This window comes from Rhamphochromis sp. 'chilingali' (genome assembly GCF_963969265.1).
Source record: "Rhamphochromis sp. 'chilingali' genome assembly, chromosome: 15".
NCBI lineage: Eukaryota > Metazoa > Chordata > Actinopteri > Cichliformes > Cichlidae > Rhamphochromis > Rhamphochromis sp. 'chilingali'.
The window spans coordinates 9,902,096-9,921,985 of NC_137942.1; the positions used below are offsets into that span (position 1 = coordinate 9,902,096).

The following is a 19,890-nucleotide window of genomic DNA, read 5'->3' on the forward strand; positions in this document are numbered from 1 at the left end:
TTCATTCCAATTCACAAATTCTGGCTCTTAAAACAATGTGGCATTATTGAGCTACTTATATTACATATCTGTACAGAAATAATCTTGAGCTTTTTCCAAATCTGTGTTTCAGATTTATTGGGGTTTCAGCATTTTCTCACTAAAACTTGTCTATTGCCTACTGTAAATCGAATGGATCTAATCCTGATTTGCCAGATTTATTTGAAAATCAATTGCCATTAATCAAAAAGAAGGCGAAAGCGAGGTCTAAGTTTAAGGGAAAGGGTTACAGGCCCAGAGGTCCCACATTATTTCACTGGTAATTGAGTATTGATTACATTATAATGAGAGTAAGCAGTTTTGTGTGATCTTAAGTCAATTGTGCCACTTACTTGACAACAACAAAGCACTGAAGGGCTAAGTGAAGTGTACGGCATTTACTTACAGAATTAAATCCTGGCAGGGTTCATATTATTAAGTTTGGAGAGATAAGCTTGTGAGGAAAGTAACCAACTTTGGATAGGTCTATTACCTGAAATTTGCAGAAACCAGGCCAAACACTGGCATCTTTAATGCAGGGGGCATTATTTATTATGCCACCTTATCTACAGAAACAAAAAAGGGAAAGAGGCCTCATAGCTAAACTTGCATATTTTTAAATATTAAAACTACTTTTGCTTGGTTTTACCAACATTGCAATACTGCAGTGTAGGTTGGGAGAATTTAATTGACCCAGAGACAGACATTTTAAGTTTGGTGTGTGTTAACAATGCTACAATATTCCCAGGAGTGGACATCCCAGCAAATCTACCCCAAGGTCAGATTGTGCAATGCTCAGGGAATCTGCAAAAAAAATCCCAGAGCTACATCTCAGACTCTAAAGGGCTCAGTTATGTTGAATTTTAAAGTTCACAACAGTACAATTAGAAGAAGGCTGAACAAATGTGGCTTGTTTGAAAGGTTTGAAAACCCAAAGACAGCACATCTGCACAAACAGCTCAGACTAACTGTCAAACGTGGTGGTGTAGGGGTGAGGATTTGGGCTTGTTTTGCAGCCACAGTACCTGGGCACTTTGCAGTCATCGATTCATCCACGAATTCCTCTGTAGGCTGAAGTATTCTAGAGGCAAATGTGAAGCCATTTGTCTGACAGCTAAAGCTCGGCCAAAACTGGGTCATGTAACAGGACAATGATCCTACGCACAGGAGGAAATCTACAACAAAAGAAAAGAATCACGGTGTTGCAATGACCCAGTTAAAGTTCAGGCTTCAACTTGATCGAAATGCTGTGGGGGGACCTCAAGAGAGCTGTGCATAAATGAATGCCCACAAGCCACCATGTTCAAAGGAATGTTTCACATGAGTGTTTATGCTTTTTTTTTTTTGGCAAAACCACTTTCGGAGTCAGACAGTATATAGCTTGTGTTTTCAGAAAAATATTTTAGCTTGTTGAGGCCACTTTGTTGTTTTGAACTACAATTCCTTTGTATTTTTACCCTCTTAAACTGAAGGAAAAAGTGTCTATTATATATCCTTTCCTTGAGCTACAGCGCTTTATCAAAGCATTCCCCACAACTCTTCAAGTTCACCTGTCTGACACTGCCTTGATTTCCCAAAACGCCGCTACTTCTGACTCAATCCAGATCAAACACGCACATTAGGGCAGATCTGCTTAATTTTGTCACTTCCTCACATCATAGTTGTAATAACCAGGCTTGACTGAACAGGACCTACAGGATACACGACTGTGGCTTGTCACAGGTCTGAAATCCGCAGCTCCCTTTGTTGTCAGGTTTTGCGTTTCTGGTGCCAAACAAGAGTTGTGCTGTCAAAGTACTTTACCAATGAGATGGTTTTAATTTCAAAGTCTGTGTATGCCCAGGGGATTAATTCATTTAATTTATTAATTTTCATCTGTGACCTGCTTGATTAGCTCAGGCTGTCAGTTTAACCAGAGAGCCGTGTTTATTACCACATTTCTGTACCTGTAGCTCACTTGGTTATTAAATTTGAAGACTTGCCTCATTTCCATGAATTATGGAAATCACACATCTGAGAATATTTGTGGGAATAAGGTTGAGAACACAATTAAATAAGCCAATTTGAAAAGAGAAACATACCCTATCAAATTAGATGACTAACAACCCTCTGTAAATTATATGCAGAATGAAATGAGCAGAAACACTTTTAACTGCTCATTTGTTGTTTTCTGTGGCTGCCGGTCGCTTTCCACATAATAGATGTTGCAATCATCAGCAGCACAATTAAAGTAATCATTGAGCAATGTGTGTGCATAGTTCATGGATCAAAGGTTTTTGTAATCAGAGGTCGTCCTAATACTTTTATTAGCCTCACATTAGTTAAAAGCTCTCCAGTGACCTTCTTCAACAGCAGGAGAAATCAGGCTGAACTAGTTTCATTACACACATGCTATATGGTTTTTTATTTGGAAACTGCAATCACGACCACCAGAAGCTGACAGAGAAGCTGAGCTCTAAGGAGCGGACGTAGTGCCAGTGTCGGACAGGGATGAAAAGAACGTCTCCAGGCTGTAACACGCATTCGAGATACGGAGCTCTGGCAAACTCCGGGAAGCGCTCGGCATCTGGATTTTCCACCTGCACCTAGACGGAAGAAGTCAGAAATTGGAATTGGAAATACTGCATACATTTGCACGTCCGACATGTGCTATCTCCATGGACTGTCAATCCTACCTGACTGGTATTGTGAAGCAGCTGTGATTGATGAGGGTACAGCTTGCCTGTGTCCTCGGGGGAATATAGGCGAATGTATTTGCTTCCCACTACCTGTATATACAGAAGGAATCCCATGTGGTAAGGAAACTGTTATCACATGATCAACCTTTGACATTAATTTAATTCATAAAGCATTACAGTTAACAGCACCTGCGCCAGAAAGTTCTGTTGAGGATCTTGGTGAAGAGGAGAGACTGTACCCCCGGGACCAAACCACGCATTCACAGTAATATCCTCTTCGTCGCCTTCACCAAGACAGCAATAATCAGGGAGGCGGATATCATCCTTGAGCTCTGGTATCTAAGGTATAATCAAACAGTAATAGGGCATTTAAGACTAATTTTACTTACTAAATAGTATCTTTTTTTCTCATGAGAACTTTGCCAACATTTCCTGGCAAGTAAAAAGAATTGCTAATTATTTTTCCACCTTCTGCCATGCAAACTAAAAAAAAATGCATGACTTCTTTTTGTCAGTATATCCACCATAGTTTTCCAACTGAAAAATATTCATAAATACTCGATGGATTTCCATGAAAACTGGCACAGATATTCTGCCATAAGGTTGGTTTTTACTTAACTATTACTGATGAGCTCCCGTACAGCCTCAGAGAGTCACCCGAATGTCTGCAAACAGTCTGTTTATTTATTGGAATTTTCAGTCTCATTACAGCCCAGAGATATTTATCAGCCTGATAAATATCAGTCACAGATTGGCCTCCCCAAAGCCTGGACCTCAATATTACTGAAACAGTGTAGGATCATCCTAACAGGGAATTAAACAAAAGGCAGCCGACATCCAAAGAAGAGCCTTGAACGTCCTTAAGAAGCCTGGAGAACTGTTCATGAAGACTACTTAAAGGAATTACAAGAAAGCTTGCCTAAGACCGTTCACACTGTGCCACATATTCACTTTCAAGCTCATCAGAATTGTATAATCTCGGTTTTTGCCTTTTACCTTGTATTCCCATGTATGTTTGCAGATGTTTCAACAAATCACTGCACAGACTTTGTATTTTCCAAGTGATATATAAAGAAATCAAAGCTTTTGCACATCAAAAATAAATGTTTCATTTAGAAACATGGCACTATAAAATCCCCAAGAAATGTAAAAAAATATAGATGCTGTGTGAAAATCGGTCTAAATGGTGACTCTGTGGCTGTGATCCTTCTAATCTAATCATAGAGTCCAAAAAATTGATCTTAATTATCCAGCCCTGATGTTGAAATTAAAAAATACCACTAATGTTAAAAGCAATCTTGTGTTAGTATGACAGCTAGAAAAAGAATCCCGTTCTTTATAGTGCTGAAAATGTCATTTTTAAAGAAGTAAGTGTTAAACTGACAAAATTATTCACTTTTATTTTGGTGTTTCAAAACTAAAAATCTGAACTCTACCTGGTCAAAAAGCTGGTGCTGAGCCAAATAACCCAAAGCTTTCACTCCATCCTGTTCAATGTTGATACACAAAACAAACAACAAAAGCCCAGATATCATGTTAGAAATCCCAAGGTCTTCTCTTTCTCTCATTCACATAAATCGGCAGTCCCCCACCTCCGGGCCACAGACCGGTACCGGGCTGCGAGGGTTGCGTCTTGGGTGTGAAATTTATGGTTTCCAGGGTTCTTATTGTTTACTCTGTTTCCCTGGGTCTTTTTCCTGTGTTGTAGTTGTGCGTCTTATTTTGAAAGAAATATTTACGTGTTACCATAGCGACCAGAGAGCATTAAGGGGCAGAGGGGAGCGTGTTACTCTCAATGTTGTTGGCGCATTTCAGGAGGACGCTGCTAATAAAGTTACACAATTACACAGTGAATTTGCGTTTAGTGTTATATTTACAAAATACTGCAGTTTTTGTCTTGGTTGTATCATTTTATTTTGTTGCATTTAGCCGCGACACCTTAAAGCCGGTCCATGAAAATATTGTCTGACATTAAACCGGTCTGTGGCGCAAAAAAGGTTGGGGACCACTGATATAAATAATGTGATTTAAAGACTTGCTCAAGATGCACTTACTTTATTCAAAACATATCTATCAATGAATTCATTGACCGTGAGCAGCGTTTGTGACCAATCCTCATCAGTGTACCTGGATCCCACCTCAACAGGAACAGTCCGGCAGCCGGCCACAGACCTCAGGTATTCTATGCTTTGCAAGAGGGAGACAGTTACTTGAGTGAGTCACACATAAATGTGGCGATCCTGGTTTCAAGCGATGCTTCAAAACATCTTATATATAAGCACGTCAGGATGTGACTGAGGTGCCAGAAGCTGTATGTCAGATGCCAGAGTGAATAGGCTGCTGTCAGGAGTGAGCAATGAGAGGGAGGACAGTGAAGGATATTATTAAATTGAAAGAAAGTTATATCAGACGCTGGTGTCAGACTTGAGAGTCAGGAATCACATATGCAGAGATGAGTAAACAGACCTGTTGTCCCTATTTGTTCACATAGTTAAGGAAATGACAGATAGATATCAAAGTGATACACACTGCATACTACATGTCAGCTGCCTCTCTGTACCAAAGTCCTTCAGGTTTTCTGTCCTCTCAGCTTGATAAGTGCACTCTGCTGCTGCCGCAAGTGTAAAATAGTCTGATTACAAGGCTGGACTGGATGTAAGTGCTGCATTTAACCAAGGTGGAGGAGCGCAAACATGGTAATACTGTGAAGCTTATTGTCACAGACAGAATGTACAATTTTGAGAGTGGTTTACAAATCGACTTTAACCTTTTCAGTGCATGATTGAGATTAGCATACTAATGAGAGTAAATTGGTTCATAGTTGGGGGAAACAGCTGGCTGGTGTCATCCGGACAAAAATATGCAGACCACAATGATTGATAATAGCCAATTAATTAATACAAATAGCAATCATGAACTGAACAACAATACATTCTGTACAAACAAACCTCCAGGGGTGTTTGTTGAAAGCAGGCCAATGGTCGATGATTCCTTCTAAAATCACCGGTTTGAGGGGGAGCAGGAAGTTTGTTTTGAAACTTTCCAGTGAAGGACACTTTATCCTGAGAACCGCCGACTCTTCTTTGATTGCAGAGACAAGCGGGCTTTCAATCTTTATTCTCTGATTTCAAAATGAAAAAAAAAAAAAATCAATTCAACCTTTAGAGGAAAACGATAAGAAAAACAAGTCCTTGATTATATCTCACATATGTGAGTAAACAACTATCAATTAAGTCTTCTCTGGGTTCCAGCTTATACTGATTTCAGTGTTCTTTTGTACTGTAAGTGTGGCAGGCAATTTAATCATAGTATGACTTTAAGCTTCTGGGAAATGTGGTGCTACTTTCTACCATTTCCTTGCCCTGATTAACCAAGAACAAATTAAAGACAACATTTCTAAATACTTGTTAGTTGCAGCCCCATTCCCCACTGTGCAGCTCGTGACAGATGGGTAGACTATTTCAACAGCTTTTTTAAGATGATAGCTTTTAAAAGGGGAAAAAAAGCACGAAAAATCCTGCCAGCCCTGCACTAAACTCTCCATCTCTATTTAGATGGTGTCTAAACAAAGTGACCTGACATTTGAAAAGTTGCTGCACTTAATCTTCAGTGACATCTGATGGAGTGCAACAAAATGAAGGTCACAGAGGAATTTCTTTTCCAAGCGTCCAGAAGATTTACTCTGAAATGTCCCCATCAGTCACTATTAGTTCGAACTCTGAATCAGGTTGAATGAAATGTACAAGAATGTTTTCTCACAAGTAGAACTATCAGTTAGTAATTACTAAATAAACTAAAGGACTGACAGAAAATTGTGCATTTCAGATGAAAGAAAAAAAAATCGCTGACCTTGACCTCAGCATGTTCACTCTCATCCTCTTCTTTAGTAGAGCTCAATGTCCTTATGTGACTTTGCAGAATCCGAACAATAACCTGAAGTATATCACCCATGATGGCCGCGCCCATGATTAGACCCATGTCACAAGTCCGAACAGCCTCCAGGATCTTGTCTTCGGAAGGACTTTCACAACACAGTGCCGCCACTTTGAAGAGGCAGCCATATGAGTAAACGCGCCTCCACTCCTTGTCCACATGCCGCCATGTTCCGGTGTTGAGCTTCTCCCATGAAATGTCCAAAATAATCTGAGCATTAAGCAACCGGCTGGAACTTGTGATGTCTCCGTACAACTGCTTCCTGGACTGTTGCAGCATTTCCACCACACTCAGCTCCACTTTGTCACTGAATTTCAGTGGAAACTGGTCTTCATTAGCAGGCAGTACTGGAGAGATTTTTGACCACAGCGATGCCATTGACAAGAAGGTCGTTACTTTTACTGTGAAATGAACAATGAAAGTGAGTCAGGGTTAACAGTGAAGTGTCAACTCAAGTTTTTATAATGAAGCACTTAGAAGTTAAATTTGCTCAGATTTAGGCTCACTTTCACCAATTCACTGACTCTTCTTTTTTTAAAGGGGAGGGATGTAATTTAATGACTCCTTATGTATTTAGCTGGTTATTGAGCCCACCAACTGTTAAAACAGCCTGCCATTGTCACACAAATACACAGTACGCTTGTTCAGCCTCTTTGGTGCTGTGAAACAGATGTATACAACTAATTACTAAACTGGCAACAACAGAACACAGGTGAGGGCATCCTGAGCCAGAACCGGGGGGGGGGAGACACATGCACGAAAACAACACTTTTGCCGCATTGTTGCTGGAGCCGCCAACTCCGCCTCCATGTGACTCCATCAGCGTTTGGATGGTCTGTGTTGCTGGAGATGATGCCAAAGCAGGAGGCAGCCAACTCCGAGGGCCTGATTCATTTTAGTACAGAAACGCAGCCCTGTGAACTCAGAGGCAGACTGGACTAAACAAAGAAAGCATTTGATATGCCACATGCCTAAGCCATCCACGACCCTGGAGTGCACTCCAACTGATTTTTACACAGTCACATGGGCTGTGCAGCAAACCCAAAAATCCAATGGAAACCCCAACGACTTAGGATATTTGGGGAATTACAGTCCCTTCAGTGAGATTTCATTATGGAAGTCATCAAAGTATGAGCAAAGAGTGAACTTTATCTCATTCATTTTTTTTCTTTATGCAGCAGCGGGAGAAAGCCAATTATATTTTTCGTTAAAGGCTCGGAGATTAGACTCACGCAGTGCAATTCACTCTATGCTCAATTTTATCCCAAAATCTCACAAGAAACAAAGATGTAACATGAACGCAAGGCTGTAGCTTTAAAACGTGGCTACTTACACATACACACAGAGAGATATATATTTTCCTATAAATATAAATGTTCCTATTTTTTGCTACTAAAGCTTGCCGGGAATTTCCCATTTAAAGCTATGACGCAACGCACTTAATACCTGAAACAGGTTTATGGACACAGAAATAGAGGACCAGACCTCATGAAAATATTTAGTTTTCCATATTTATCCCTTTCTTCCTTCTGTCATTCTTCGTCTCTTTCCTGTTACTAGCAGTCTGTGAATTTTGCACACTTGTGAAAAACGTTTTGGCGGCAATGTTTCACGATGACTCGTAAACACGGAGACTTAATTTAAGTTCAAATTAAATCCCTAAAATGCCACATTTACCTTTTACTAAGCCATTTACACCAATAATCCGATAATATCTGTGAAATTACGGAACAACTCCACACACACGCGCGCGCTGCTCTGACGCCTGTGGCACAACAAAAACACACCGGGAGGAAACTCGAATAGCTAAACATATTGGTTCCACGCTGCAGTGTAGATATTAAAAGCTGTATATAAAAACTGATCCCATCAAATTATTAATGACAAAATATTGCTTTTATGGTTTATTTATTTTCAAGAACTTAAGCCTTTTCTTTTCCTTCTCAAAAGGCAGAAACTGGGATTCCCTTTGTGGTCCAGTAGATGGTGGCAGCATCTGCACTTCCTCTAACCCGTGAGGTTACAGTCCCACTGCAAAGGCAGGATGGCATTGAATTAAATGGTACTTTGCTAAGTCCTTGGACTTTGCGACCCCCCCACCCTCCCCTTCTCCAAGTCAAGCTGGCGCACTGCACACCCCTGTTTGTTTGTCATGTGCTGCCAGTTTCCTGCCAAGCATACACACTCCCACGCATATCCTACTCCTACACACACATTTTTGCTCACAATCTCTCAGACTACTGGCTATTTAAAACCTGTGTCTGTCTCATTTCTGTCTTTTTAGATGATTAACCAGATGCTCTGAAGCTCAGTTAAAATGAAACAGCGCTCTGGTGACAGCACCACCTCATTTACATACAATTATAAATTTGGCTTAACAGGTGAAATGACAGAGTCCAGTCAATAGACTGTCTTGCAGTGAGACCCCAGCTCTTTTGTCACATTAAATGACAGCACACAACTATTTGTTTTTCCTCCCTTTTAATTGCTCCCACTGCTCGAAACGATTTATGTAAACACAGATATTCCAAGAAGGATGATTGATATTTATCAGCTCAAGTGAAACCATAATTGGATTTGTCTTTTTGATGTCACACAGAGATATTTGGAGGGGCAGGGCAGTTATATTGCTTTTTTAGGGGGTATGTAGCCTGAACAAGCATGATAGGAAACCTTCGGCAGGGAAGTGTAGAATCTATAAACACAGTGCACTATTATCAAATGTCAAACACTCTATGAAATTCAAATATTCTCTCAGTGCAAACTGCACAGCCGCTCTTGTATGTAAAGCAGATGGAAACAAGAGAGAGACAGCGTGGCTTTCCAGGAATCACGGGGGATTTTAAAATGTTTCAGATGTTTCTATTCATTCTCACAGTGTAAACAGCAGAATCCTCATTGCTCGATCTTTTGTTCACCTCCTGCATGGAGGTGAGAAATTACTGTGACAGCCAAAAAAGGCTTTGTGTTCTTTTATGCTTTTTAAGCTTTTCCCAAAAAAATTAAAATTAAAATTAAAATTAAAAGGACTAATTGCAAAAACAGGTAATTACAAATTTAAAAGAATAAAGAAAATCAGTATTTGAGTGCTTGACAAGATACTTGTGCACAATTGCCTAAAACAATGACCTACTGTAATAATGTTAAAGGCTTAAAAAAATAAAGTAATATGCCAACAAGCATTGAAGATTTAAAAAAAAAAAAGCCACTCAATCGGATAAGTTCCTATAGGCAATAAATATTGGACCAAACCTCAGCTCTGCTCACTATTGTGTAGGATGTCGAGGGACACAAACCTTACACTGTGGATGTGAATGATGTGTTTCTGAACCTCTGCTTGTGTGAGCAGTGAGGGTGGTCCCAGCAGGAGAGGTCGATGTATTATTCAGATGTGTCTGACTCTGGTTGTAAGACAGCACAGGGCTGAAGGTCAGAGGCCCAGCACTGTTGTTTGTCCCTGTGCTCACAGCACTGACTTCATGTGCAGGTCGTCCTTCCAACACTTCATCGACAGGGGTCAGCAACCTTTCTCTTCTTTATGTAGAAGGAAAGGCCCATGACTCTGTTCCTCCCAGGGCCTAGTTAGAGCGTGCCACTCAGAAAATATCTTGGAATTTAATTTCAAAATATTTTTTTTACACCTGATTTGAAAAGATTTCTTGATTTCAGCTAGTGAGTCCACCGATATGTAATCTAACACATACATGTCAGTAATGTCACGGTCCTGGGTCGGGTCGACCCAGCATTTTGAGTTTCTTATGTTTTGGTTTATTTTTGCATTATGGATTGGTTATTCTCTGGTGATACTGTTTTGATTACAATTATATTCTGATTCTTTAGTTGATGACGATGATGATTATGTTTGGTTTAGGTTGCCTGTGCTTGGTCTTCTCTGCCCGTATGTCCCTCTGTTTGTCCATGACGTCATTATGCCTGTTTACGAGTCTGTCTCTGTCTGGCGTGTGCTTCCTGTCTTATTTTGTAGGTCTGTGTCCTTTGTCAGTGCGTTCAGCTTTGTGCTCTCCCTGTCTCGTCAGTGTAATCAACGTCAGCCGTGTCTCCCAGCTGTTTCCTCTTTGCTCCGTTCACCTCTTGTATTTAGTGTCTGTGTCTTCCCCTACTCGGTGTCGCGTCGTACCCTCAACTAGCTGTGTGTTCTGCTTCTATGTTCCTAGTGTTTGGTCTCCTGCTCCAGTTTAGTGTTTCTTTCCAGTGTTTCAGTCCTTGGTTCCTCTGTTCTGACTTTTGGTGAGTTTAGTTTGTACGAAGTTTTTCCCAGCAATAAAGCTGCGCCTTAAGTTTCACTTCCGTGTCTGAGTTCTGCATTTTGGGTCCACCACTCCTGCTTGCCTGCCACACAGCGATTCATGACAGAACGACGCGACCAGTATGGATCCAGCAGACTCACTGAGGAAGCGCAGCTCAGCCTTTGACGGGACCCGGCTAGCGCTTGGAGGGCCTCCGTGCTGCCGTTCCTCACTAGCTGCTTACCCTTCGGTCCACTCACCTGCTTCTTCCCCCCGGATGCCCCGGTCTCACAGAAAACGCTCCCGCCGGTCCCGGGAGGATTACTATGAGACCGCGAGCAACCAGCTTACACCAGCTCAAGCTTTCTACAAGATGTTAGGGATCATTATAGTGCCACCCGACTCACCCAGCGTTTCCACTTCACAGCAGGAGCAGCCACAGCCGAGTCATTCCTTGTCACATTCTGCCAGTGCTGCTTCCTCTTCTACGTCATGGTGTAAGGCCAATAACCTCCTCCTCAACACTTCAAAAACCAAAGAACTCATAATAGACTTCAGAAGGAAAAAGGCAGAGATCCAACCACTATTCATAAATAGGGACTGTGTAGAAAGGGTGGCAAGCTTCCGCTTCCTGGGAGTCAATATAGAGGAGAACCTTTCCTGGAGTGTGAACACCTCCGAGCTGCTGAAAAAGGCCCAACAGAGACTGTACTTCCTGAGAATTCTCAGGAGGAATAACATCACACAGAGACTGCTGGTGTCCTTCTACAGAGCCACCATTGAGAGTGTTCTAACTTACTGCATATGCATCTGGTACACTAGCTGCACAGGGGCTCAGAGGAAAGCACTCCAAGGGATCATTAACACCGCCCAAAAGATCACTGGCTGCCCTCTCCCCACACTGGAAGTTCTACACAACGCCCACTGTTTTTAAAAAGGCCCAAAACATCATAAAAGACACCTCACATCCTGGCCACTCCCTGTTCGAACTGTTGCCCTCAGGCAGACGGTACAGGGCAATCAGAGCAAGGACTAATAGACTCAAACACAGCTGTTATCCAACTGCAATAACACATCTGAATACTACAAAAAAATGTCCATCACGCCACTCTTGTGTTAATCTATGCACGGTCTGAAGCATGTGTGTGGGAATGTATGTGAATGTTTTACTGTTATATCTTATTAGTATTTTAAGTATTCTATCTATTTTATTTATTGAATTTTATTGTTTTATTTATATTTTGATATTGCTAGGGATGATGCAATGATCGGGGACCATTCTTAATTTCGTTGTTCTCATGACAATGACAATAAAGTTTCTGATTCTGATTCTGATTCTACTTGGAAGCGGCGAACGTGCCGCCAGCACTCACGGCTCCGGCAGGAGCCTGGGACTCTTCTCGACCAACCGCCTAGGGTGAGTGACAAAGTCCCCCTACATTCGCCTTCTGTGTCGAGGGATAAACGTACCGTTTCCCCCAAGGCCGCTAACGTCAGCTTCATGAACTCTAGATCTTCTATTCCTCCTGTTCCAGAAAATGACAGTATTCATTTTGAGAGCGATCGTTTCCACTTTGGTTCAAAAGACTGTGCTTCTGATGCTCCTTCGGACCCAGGAGTTAAGACTGTTTCATCTGGAACTGTTTATTCTGGGGCTATGTCAGCTCAGTTAGCCGCCCGGCCCGAAGCTCAGTTAGCCGCCCGGCCCGAAGCTCAGTTAGCCGCCCGGCCCGAAGCTCAGTCGCCACCTCCACCACATTCAGCCTCGCTTCCCATAGCACAGTCACATCCACAGCCTGACTTACTACAAACCTTATTTCAATCCTTAGCCCAGTCAATAGCTCAGTTGGTAGAGGAATCATCAGCCTTATCGTCAGCTCGGTTTCCAACTTCACAACCATCATTTTCCCGACCTTTTCTTCAGTTGCCCTCAGCTCAGCCACCTATACAGCCATCATCTTCACCTACACCTCCGGTACAGCAAGCTATGTCTATCCAACCCTTACAGAACTGTTCCACAACCTTGAATCCTAATCAGAGAGACAAACCAAACAATATTGTTATCAGTCCTCAAAAGCTGGCCAGTTCTGAGACTGAGATTCACTCCAGGGCCTCCCCAGAGGCTGGGTTTCAGCCCCCAGCAGACTCTGGACCCCTGGCGGTTAAGAAGCCAGCTGAGGACCGCACCCGGCCGTTGCTGCCTGAGCAGACTCAATGCTCTGTGCAGCTGCAGTCTGCCATGTGTTTGCCAGAGGCCCGTGTGCCTGGTTCTGTTCTGTCCCTGCCAGAAGCCCGTGTGCCTGGTTCTGTTCTGTCCCTGCCAGAGGTCCCCGCGCCTGCTGGTTCCGATCTGTGCCTGCCAGAGGTCCCCCGCGCCTGCTGGTTCCGTTGCGTTCCTGCCAGAGGTCCCCCGCGCCTGCTGGTTCTGTTGCGTTCCTGCCAGAGGTCTCCAGTGCCCACTGGTTCTGAGACTGTTTTTGCTGGGGGGCCCGAGGAGCCCGTCCAGCCTTCTGCCTCGTCAGCTGGGGGGCCCGAGGAGCCCGTCCAGCCACCAGCTGCTCCACCAGCAGCCTCATCCACGCTTGCAGCAGCAGTTTCATCCATGCCGCCACCTGCTGCAGCGCCTCCGTCTGCATCCTCCACGCCGTTGCCTGGCCCGGCCTCTGCTGCATCCTCCACGCCGTCGCCTGGTCCGGATTCAGCATCCTTAGCGTCGCCTGGTCCAGCGCATGCTTCGGCTTCATCCGCTTCACCTGGTCCAGCCACTGCTTCAGCCTCTGCCTGGTCCGGCCTCCGCGTCTTCAGCCTCTGCCTGGTCCGGCCTCCGCGTCTTCAGCCAGGCCGCTTGTTGGGCATCTCCGCCACCGTGGACGCCCTCCTGAACACCCTCCTGAACGCCGCCACTGCCTTCCGCGTGGCCGGCCCCCGGAACTGAACTGTTTTGGCCTCCTGCGCTGTCGGCCTCCGGGTCGGCCCCCTGAACTTGACCTTCTGGGTCTTTCTGGGCTCTGTCCCTCCTTCCTGGTCCCCCGCCGCCCGCCCTGGTTGGGTTGTTTTCTGTTTTTGGCTGTTTTTTGTGCTTCTGTTGGGCGGTCTGGAGCCCGCCCTTGAGGGGGGGGTACTGTCACGGTCCTGGGTCGGGTCGACCCAGCATTTTGAGTTATGTTTTGGTTTATTTTTGCATTATGGATTGGTTATTCTCTGGTGATACTGTTTTGATTACAATTATATTCTGATTCTTTAGTTGATGACTATGATGATTATGTTTGGTTTAGGTTGCCTGTGCTTGGTCTTCTCTGCCCGTATGTCCCTCTGTTTGTCCATGACGTCATTATGCCTGTTTACGAGTCTGTCTCTGTCTGGCGTGTGCTTCCTGTCTTATTTTGTAGGTCTGTGTCCTTTGTCAGTGCGTTCAGCTTTGTGCTCTCCCTGTCTCGTCAGTGTAATCAACGTCAGCCGTGTCTCCCAGCTGTTTCCTCTTTGCTCCGTTCACCTCTTGTATTTAGTGTCTGTGTCTTCCCCTACTCGGTGTCGCGTCGTACCCTCAACTAGCTGTGTGTTCTGCTTCTATGTTCCTAGTGTTTGGTCTCCTGCTCCAGTTTAGTGTTTCTTTCCAGTGTTTCAGTCCTTGGTTCCTCTGTTCTGACTTTTGGTTTTCTTTTGGTGAGTTTAGTTTGTACGAGGTTTTTCCCAGCAATAAAGCTGCGCCTTAAGTTTCACTTCCGTGTCTGAGTTCTGCATTTTGGGTCCACCACTCCTGCTTGCCTGCCACACAGCGATTCATGACAAGTAAAACCAACAGCATGTTGCTCATCCTAACAATTAAATTTAGGGCAAAGACTGTTTGTGTGGACAATGTGGAACATCTTAGCAATTTAACTTTAAAAAATTAAAACTAAATAATAACTATGCAGGTCACATTGTCATTTAGCACGTTAAGGAAACATATATTTTATTTGAAACAACTTGTACAACACCTTCACTCCAAAAAGCACAAAAGGCAACTCAAGTGTGTTGTCATGGCATCGTGTGATAGTCTTAATAATCCTGTAGCAAAAAGATTTGCACACCTGTTTCAGCATTTTTTTTAACCAATTATCACACACACTGCACATTGCAATATATCTCCCCTTATGCAAAACAAAAAACTATAACAAAAACTATATTTCCCATTTTGAAAGGTTGTGCATAAGTTAAATGCATCCTCTAGGAAGCTCAAATGAATAAATGGATGTGTCCTGTTGTGATTCAAGTTGCTAGTCTTACCAATACAATGATTATGTCATTTTGATGCTTCCAGATTGATCAGTGGCTTTCTCTGTTCCAGCATTGGCATCAAAACACACGGTAACCTGAATCTGACTACAGTTAAATGCCTTCCCTGTTTTCTTCACGTGGTTTGGGTAAAATCCAGATTTTAGAAAAGTGAATTCCCTTCAAAGCTGCCCAAAATGATATACAGTGTCTCCATATATTTGTGCAGTTCCATATAAAGGAGACATCTGGTAGCGCCACCTAACTTAACGTCTTTGAAGACCAAGCATGCTCTCCATGGCAACAACATCCCCCAATGGCAGTGGCTCTTTTAAGCAGGGGAATATACCACCGTTAGTAAAGCATAAACCATAGAAAATGTGCTATTAACTATTTAGTTTTATTTTTTTTAACACATTTTTTGGTTGCTGAATCTGGAAGCATTAAAATGACATAATCATTGTATCGGTAAGACTAGCAACCTGAACCACAACAGGACACATCCATTTATTCATTTGAGCTTCCTAGAGGATGCGTTTAACTTATGCACAACCTCTCATAATGCCCAGAGCGACATGAACCAATCACACAGATGCAAAACAAAAACAACTCCTCAGAGCACAACAGAGTCTGAACCAATTCAACAACAACCCTGTGGGCAGTTCTCGGCTTGCAGTTTCCTTGGATTTGTAGTCTTCTTTTCAAGAAACAACTGATAAGTCAAATCATTTTAGAAAGACTGCAGGAGCTCTGTTGAGGTTCAAGTCATCTTATATGATCTTCATTTGCAGATGAAGATACAGGATTTACCAAGGAAAACGACAATGTGATCTAAAGCTCCAGATCCTTTTGGTAAGACTGATTTGTAAACAACTGTTTCTGACACTTCAGATTTTTTTTTTTTTTAAAGTTAATCCACTTTTCCTAAAAAGTTAAATTATTTATAGTGTTCTTAGTCCCTTATAACATATTTCAGCACCTAAATTTTTCTGAATTACATTACCACCAGATTTATATTATATTATCTAATATAATAACGTAATAATACACGTACTCTATATCCGTTTCCTCTTTTGGTCAAGTTGAATGATTTCATTTCATAAAAGTGCTCTCCAAGTAGCTTTATTTAATTCAATTTCTTTCCAAGTAAACAGTTTTAATTTTATGCCTCTGCAAGTAGGAGGCTTTCCTGATACATTGTTTGGAATCTCAGCTGTGCCCGGGTTTGTGCAGTAAACAATTAATTTGGTTTGTATTATCATAATTCCCTTTGAACCTGGGCTTGTCTCAGCAGTGGTACAACAAAAAATCTCAGCAGCAGCAGCTCAGGGTTTGCCAGCAGTCAAACAGGGCAGCAGGGCAGCATGGACCGTGACTGTCAGTAGCATATTCCCAGAGGCCGTGAGGGTAGAACCACCGAGGCACCACAGGAGGGATGTAATCACCACCATTACGCTCCAGGTGCTGCTGAACAAAAAAGGAAGATTGAAACAAGCCTCCGGTGGTGTTGCCATGGATCAGAATCCAATTAAACACTGTTTAGCTTGACACAAACTGCCAGTCGTAGCCTGTTGACTCATGAAATTAATGTATTGTCATGGCACAAAGAAATTGTTGCCACAGAGAGTGCAGCATGACCTGAGGCAGTACCCATTTGAAGCGCTGCAGCTTCATTCTGAGGTCATGTAAATTTCATCAGGCAATTCAAGTGTCAGAGAAATCACACAATATTGCATCTGTAATTTCACAATGAGTATTTTTTTTGTCACTGCTCAGTTTTAGAGGTCACCTGTTTGCTTAACCTTGCACAGGAAAACACATCATGTCACAACTACCAAATTCAGTGTCACATTTATCCCCAAGGCAATTTATGCATACATAAAAGCTAGCAGAGGTTAAGGGTTGCTACATTCCTTGGAAACCTGGTAATGGATATTTGGAAATGCCCTGGAGAGGTAACAAATGAGAGGTGTAAAGTTAAATGTCCTGTGAAATCATCAGGAGATCTGAAACAAGCTGCCTTTACAGCCTCGGGGAGGTTTCCACAGACAATTATCTCTGGCACACCCGGCCGTCAGCTCAGTGTGACTACAGGTCAGCGTTGCAGGGCTGCTCACTTACAGATGTTCCTGGTAAGTCAGAGGCAGGGATGACAGAGCCGTCCCCTGGGTCACTGCGAAGACATGGGCTTGCCAGCTTGGCATACCTCCACAAAGCAGTGTTAGCGAAGCGCTCTAGCCCACATGCTCCAAATAGGTGCTCAGTTCCACTGGCTTTCTGTGGGACGCTAGAGTGCAGACAGTCCGTCAAAACCACTTTGGATCAAATTAATGCAACCAGGTGTGCTCCTGCAGTTGGGGCTCAGGTGACACCTGCTACTTCCCTTTAATTAGAGCTCAAACAGCTGTTTCAGGGTAGACAGAAAGGGGGAAAGTCCCCAGGTTACTCTGCTTCCTCAGTCACCACTTGATACTGGTCATGTTTGATTATTGATGGAAACTTGGGGTGATGCTTATACGCAAATCAATACCAGGCGGTGGGGAAATATACCGTTTCAACCTTTCATTGGAATAGAAAAAAATAATGACACTGAATGTGTTTGCCTGCTTGAAAAATCCCCCCCCTTTTTCAACTCTTCCCTCGGTGCATTTCTAAGAAGAGCATGGCACTTCTGGCCAAAAAGATTCACTTCTGACAAATAGGACTCACTTGGTAAGCAAGGTGGAGATAAAAGTGGAAGCAGTCTTCACCTCGTTATTCTAGTACTGTGAAAAATCTTCAGTGGGCTGCAAGCTCTGAGGGTAGTTTAGGTAGCTTTGATCTTTCTTGGATGCAGTAATAAGCATAGTATATATGAAGAGAAAGGGTATCATCTTGAAATATGATTTCCCTTTGGTTCTTTAACAAGGCTAAAACGAGGTGGGTGGTCACCTCCAGGGGTTCTGCAGGAAATTCTTAGCTTCTGACAAGGTGCTGGTGTAGAGCTCATACATACAACCGTAGCATCTGAACAAAGTGATATTACTCCAAATGTCTTGGAGGCCCCTGCAGCTGGAGAGCCTACGAGTCATTAGTAAAACTGCCACTGCTATGCAGCCTTTAAATCTTCAAGTCACAATGTGGATAATCTGTAAATGAGGACAACACATTTGCCTATGTTCTACAGTGCATGTCTGATGTACTGCATTTCTGAGCTACAGAGAAAAAAGACGTTAATGACACTGGTTTGATTGATTGCTCTCAGTGCATACATATGCAAATGTGAATAATATGCATTTTTAATAACAGGTTAACAATGAAGAGTTGAAGGACTGGAATGATTTCAGGAGGTTTTTGCTTTTTCTGCCCGGAAATCGTACCTCTTTTGCAGCTTTAAGCCGTTTTCTTGAACAAATACAACCTCGACTCCTTAATCTCTCCTTATTCTAGCCTGCAAATGTTCAAAGGTCAGTCCAACACAAGGAGTTCATTTACCAGCAGAGAGCAGTGTTGTGGCAGCAAAGTGCTCCTCCTTCACGGCTTAACAATTTAGTATGCAAAGAGGAAACAGAGATAGTTGCGTATGTCATGCTTTCTTTGTTGACAATTCTTGACTCCAAAGGCTTTTCATCAGGTCAGATTTATGAACGACACCCCCAACATTAGAGAGAGAGGCTGTAGAACAGAGATTAAGACTTCAAAAGCGAGTCAAGACAAAGAGGAAAAAAATAGCTATGTACACCACAGAAAACTCTCAAAATCTTTTTCATCGCTTCACGCTTTTCAACGCACAGAACAATGATTTTATTCAGGTTTATGAATATTATGGTTGACCCATGCAGTCAACAGATCATTTTCAATTGAGAACTCGTAGAATTCTGCTCATTTTCAACTGCGACTTGAATGCATCCAGTTATATTAACAAAGTATTTAATCTTTTCTGCTTTCTCCTGTTTTGCATTTGGCAAAATTAAAGTTGGAACATAAAAAACAAATTCCATCCAAAGACCAAAACTGTGATGCACAGTCGCTTATTCCTGTGTGTCTCCGTGTAAAACAGGAGAATGCTTTTTGTACCTATTACAGGTTCCAGAAACATCCCTTATCCTTTTCTTCGTGTTAGAAAAAGGTTACAGAAGATCAGAAAGGCACTCAGAATTGAAAATACATGCACTCAGAGACTCCATAACAGTGCATGCACCAAGTCAACAATGCCTTTTGGTGGTTTGTGAACAAATAAAAGTTGTGGATGTCTGACCTTGGCACACATTACCTGCTTCAACTGGGTTAGCAGTCACCTCCACTTGTGAAGAGGAGTCTATTCTTCATTTGTGCACAAGCGGAAACCTAATGCTTCGGGAGAATGCATCCACAAAGTTCTATTTCAGTATAAGGGAGGGTAAATGTTCACACTTGTTTGCAGTGAAGGGAAGAAGATGGTTAATTTTCATGGCACCTGTGACCTGCCACCGTCTCTGTCACAAACAACTGCCTCGGTAAATAAGGAGGAAGAGAGGAAAATGTATCATGGCAGATTCAGTGACAGAGCGGTGTTCTTTGTCCCAATAGTCCTGGTTGTAACTGTGTAGAAATGTTGTCACATTGTATTGATTTAGGAAAGCAGAAGTGTTGATGGATTATTTCACTTTGGGTTTGCATGCGTGAAAGAGATGCTTTATATGAGAGGAAAGCCTCCGTTTATTCATCTGCATCGCTGTAATCATTTTTTATAATCAGCATCATTCAACATCCTGCTCAGATTGCAAAAATATTAATTTCCT

General features: G+C 42.7%; 1 protein-coding gene across 1 annotated transcript; it reads right to left on the bottom strand.

Annotated features, from left to right (window-relative positions):
* Positions 1-477: 477 nt before the first annotated feature.
* On the bottom strand, positions 478-8,408 carry kdm8 (lysine (K)-specific demethylase 8). Its single transcript, XM_080905945.1, has 8 exons — positions 8,307-8,408; positions 6,546-7,030; positions 5,645-5,817; positions 4,751-4,883; positions 4,133-4,183; positions 2,886-3,035; positions 2,694-2,786; positions 478-2,603 (listed from the first exon to the last, which is right to left on the bottom strand). The coding sequence occupies exons 2-8, from the start codon at positions 7,005-7,007 to the stop codon at positions 2,439-2,441; spliced, it is 1,227 nt and encodes a 408-aa protein (XP_080762071.1). The 5' UTR covers positions 7,008-7,030; positions 8,307-8,408; the 3' UTR covers positions 478-2,438.
* Positions 8,409-19,890: the final 11,482 nt, after the last annotated feature.

Bases quoted from the DNA above. Each gene is read 5' to 3' on its own strand.
- kdm8 (XM_080905945.1), bottom strand. From the start codon at position 7,007: ATGGCATCGCTGTGGTCAAAAATCTCTCCAGTACTGCCTGCTAATGAA. The intron at 4,184-4,750 runs GTAAGTGCATCT...AACATTGAACAG, and splicing joins ATAGATATGTTTTGAATAAA to GATGGAGTGAAAGCTTTGGG. The intron at 2,787-2,885 runs GTGCTGTTAACT...CTGTATATACAG, and splicing joins AACAGAACTTTCTGGCGCAG to GTAGTGGGAAGCAAATACAT.